The sequence below is a fragment of the Austrofundulus limnaeus genome, unplaced genomic scaffold, assembly GCF_001266775.1.
Source record: "Austrofundulus limnaeus strain Quisiro unplaced genomic scaffold, Austrofundulus_limnaeus-1.0 Scaffold947, whole genome shotgun sequence".
In the NCBI taxonomy this organism is placed as follows: domain Eukaryota; kingdom Metazoa; phylum Chordata; class Actinopteri; order Cyprinodontiformes; family Rivulidae; genus Austrofundulus; species Austrofundulus limnaeus.
Window position 1 is genome coordinate 114,618 of NW_013953349.1, and position 2,793 is coordinate 117,410.

Sequence of the window (2,793 nt, forward strand, 5' to 3'; positions counted from 1 at the left end):
GGGACAAACTGCAGTTTAAAGCTATTTTACCCCCCTCTGTCATTTACCCCGTCACTCCTTCACTAACGGCCCCGGGGACGCCTCCGTCCCCCGGCTGCTGTTAAATGAGATCAGTTAGGACGGGGGGAGAAAAGTAAACTTTTCCAAAATGAAGAAAAATGAGTCTGTTTTCAAACTGACACCGTTTGGTTCTGAGTCGGGTTCTGCTGCTAAAGGTGCTCCACACATACAGCTGCTGCTTTACCTCTGATTGGAGCCAAACATGGGGGGAGTTTTAATCAGATGTGGGGGGGTTCAAGAAAGGCAGGAAAAAAAATAAAAACATCCAGAGGAGAAGGAAATAATGTAAACACTCTAAACTGAAAATGTTTGTTTGTTTGTTTGTTTGTTTGTTTGTTTGTTTGTTTGTTTGTTTTGCAGCTCCCCCGTGCTGTCAGCACTCAGGCTTTGAGCAGTGCCGGGCTGCTGAGGATGGTCAACAAAGCTGCTGACGCCGTCAACAAGATGACCATCAAGATGAACGAGGAGGACGCCGTGAGTGGAGGGGGCTGATTTCTGTCTGTGTCTGACTTCCTGTTTGACTCCCAGTCTGTGTGTCTGACTTCCTGTCTGTGTGTCTGACTTCCTGTCTGTGTGTCTGACTTATTGTCTGGCTTCCTGTCTGTGTGTCTGGCTTCCTGTCTGGCTTCCTGTCTGTGTGTCTGGCTTCCTATCTAACTTCCTGTCTGTGTCTGACTTCCTGTCTAACTTCCTGTCTGTGTCTGACTTCCTGTCTAACTTCCTGTCTGTGTCTGACTTCCTGTCTAACTTCCTGTCTGTGTCTGACTTCCTATCTAACTTCCTGTCTGTGTCTGACTTCCTATCTAACTTCCTGTCTGTGTCTGACTTCCTGTCTAACTTCCTGTCTGTGTGTCTAACTTACTTCCTGTCTGCTTGTCAGTGGTTTGAGGAGAAGCAGCAGCATTTTGAGAATCTGGACGTCCAGCTGAGGAAACTTCACGCCAGCGTGGAGTCTCTGGTTTGTCACAGGAAAGGTAACGTCCACTTCCTGTTAGCTAAAAGCTAAACTTCCTGTGTTTATAACCCGGTGGGTGTTTTCAGCTGTTTTGATTGATTGATTGATGATGGCTTTGTCATTGTACAGAGCACAATGAAATTACATTTAAGAACACCCATTCAAGAAGACACACATGACAAAAACATAGGGGAACAGGTGATCAGATCATGCAGCGACCAGCAGGGGTCGCACTACCTTTAAAAAGAAAAACGAAAAAAACGCAGAAGGTTAGATGAGGGAAAAACAAAACATCATATTATATCAACAAGGTGGGAGAGCCTAATCTGTAATCAGTTGTTTGGGAACAGAGAAAATGTTTTCGGTCAGGTAGACAATAACAATTTTCCATCTGCCTTGATCTACACTGGTACATCTCAATGTGGTGAATCCAATCAGACAAACAGTGTGGACAAATCTTGCCGAGCCGAGCTCACAGCTTCTCCAGATCAATTCCATCTGGCCAGAAAAGTCCAGGAACCACAGCCGGCCCACGACCCTCAGCAGAACCAATTGCAGATCAAGTTCAGCTCGCTCAAGGCAAAAGTCTGAGTGCTGATAGAACAGCAATCCTTCATATCGGTCAGTCAGCCAGGAGATGAAAAGCCACCGACACTGTTTTGTAGAACACAGGAGACCACCAAGCCAATCTGTAGAATCCGGTGATCAGAATCCAGATATATATCCAGAACAGAGAAGAACAGAGGTCACACCTTTGACATGTCCTCCCATGGAAGAAGAAAAAACTTTGTTCCAAAGATTTTTTAAGAGACCAGCTAACCAAGTCCACAAAATCCATAATTTCTGGTTTTGGATGAAAACGTAGAGAAGGTTCCCAGCAGCAAAGCAGAGAAGATAAGGAAGGGCAGGAGAGAAGGAACAAGTCTTACTCCTTCGAGAGCAGGAACAACATAAGGGACTCTTAGGGCTCCTCTGTCTGACAGATTTGTTTTGTTTTACCTTCAGAGCTGTCGGTGAACACGGCTCAGTTTGCCAAGTCGGCAGCCATGTTGGGGAACAGCGAGGACCACACGGCTCTGTCCCGGGCCCTGTCCCAGCTGGCTGAGGTGGAGGAGAAGATCGACCAGCTGCACCAGGACCAGGCCAACGCTGACTTCTACCTGTTCTCTGAGCTGCTGGGAGACTACGTCCGGCTCATCACCGCCGTCAAGGTAGGAGCACCGCTGCTGCAAGCCGACCTGAAACAGGAAGTCTGTTGTTGTGTGTGTCTACATGTGTTTACGTGTGTGTGTGTGTGTGTGTGTGTTCAGGGCGTGTTTGACCACAGGATGAAGACGTGGCAGAAGTGGCAGGACAGTCAGATGTTGCTGCAGAAGAAACGAGAAGCTGAAGCTAAACTTCAGTTCAACAACAAACCCGACAAACTCCAGCAGGCCAAAGACGAGATCAAAGAGGTGAGACCACCCAAACGGACCGCCAAAAACCAGCAGGTTCTGTTAGTTTTGCACAGATTAACCATTTCAAACTGAAGCACTGATTCCATCAGAACACAGTTCTGTGGGTGCTTTGGAGCAAACATTAAAAGTGTAATGAGTCCTAATGACAGACATGTAGTTTATATTAAACTGACCCATGATTAGTTGTAACATTAGATTTTATTTAATAAACATATATTTTAACTGTAAAATAAAGACTGTTTAGTTTTTATCATTTTTAAAAATATATTTTAACACGGACGGGGCCATTTTATTTCCACACAAAGCATTCTGGGTAAATGA

General features: G+C 45.7%; 1 protein-coding gene across 1 annotated transcript in view; it reads left to right on the plus strand.

The window, feature by feature from the left end:
- The window catches only part of snx2 (sorting nexin 2), a 33,319-nt gene that overhangs the window by 17,338 nt on the left and 13,188 nt on the right, over positions 1 to 2,793 (plus strand). Inside the window, exons 9-12 of the mRNA XM_014029737.1 lie at positions 421 to 534; positions 941 to 1,034; positions 2,021 to 2,226; positions 2,326 to 2,469. Coding sequence (XP_013885191.1) covers positions 421 to 534; positions 941 to 1,034; positions 2,021 to 2,226; positions 2,326 to 2,469 — 558 coding nt within the window. The remainder of the gene's footprint in view (positions 1 to 420; positions 535 to 940; positions 1,035 to 2,020; positions 2,227 to 2,325; positions 2,470 to 2,793) is intronic.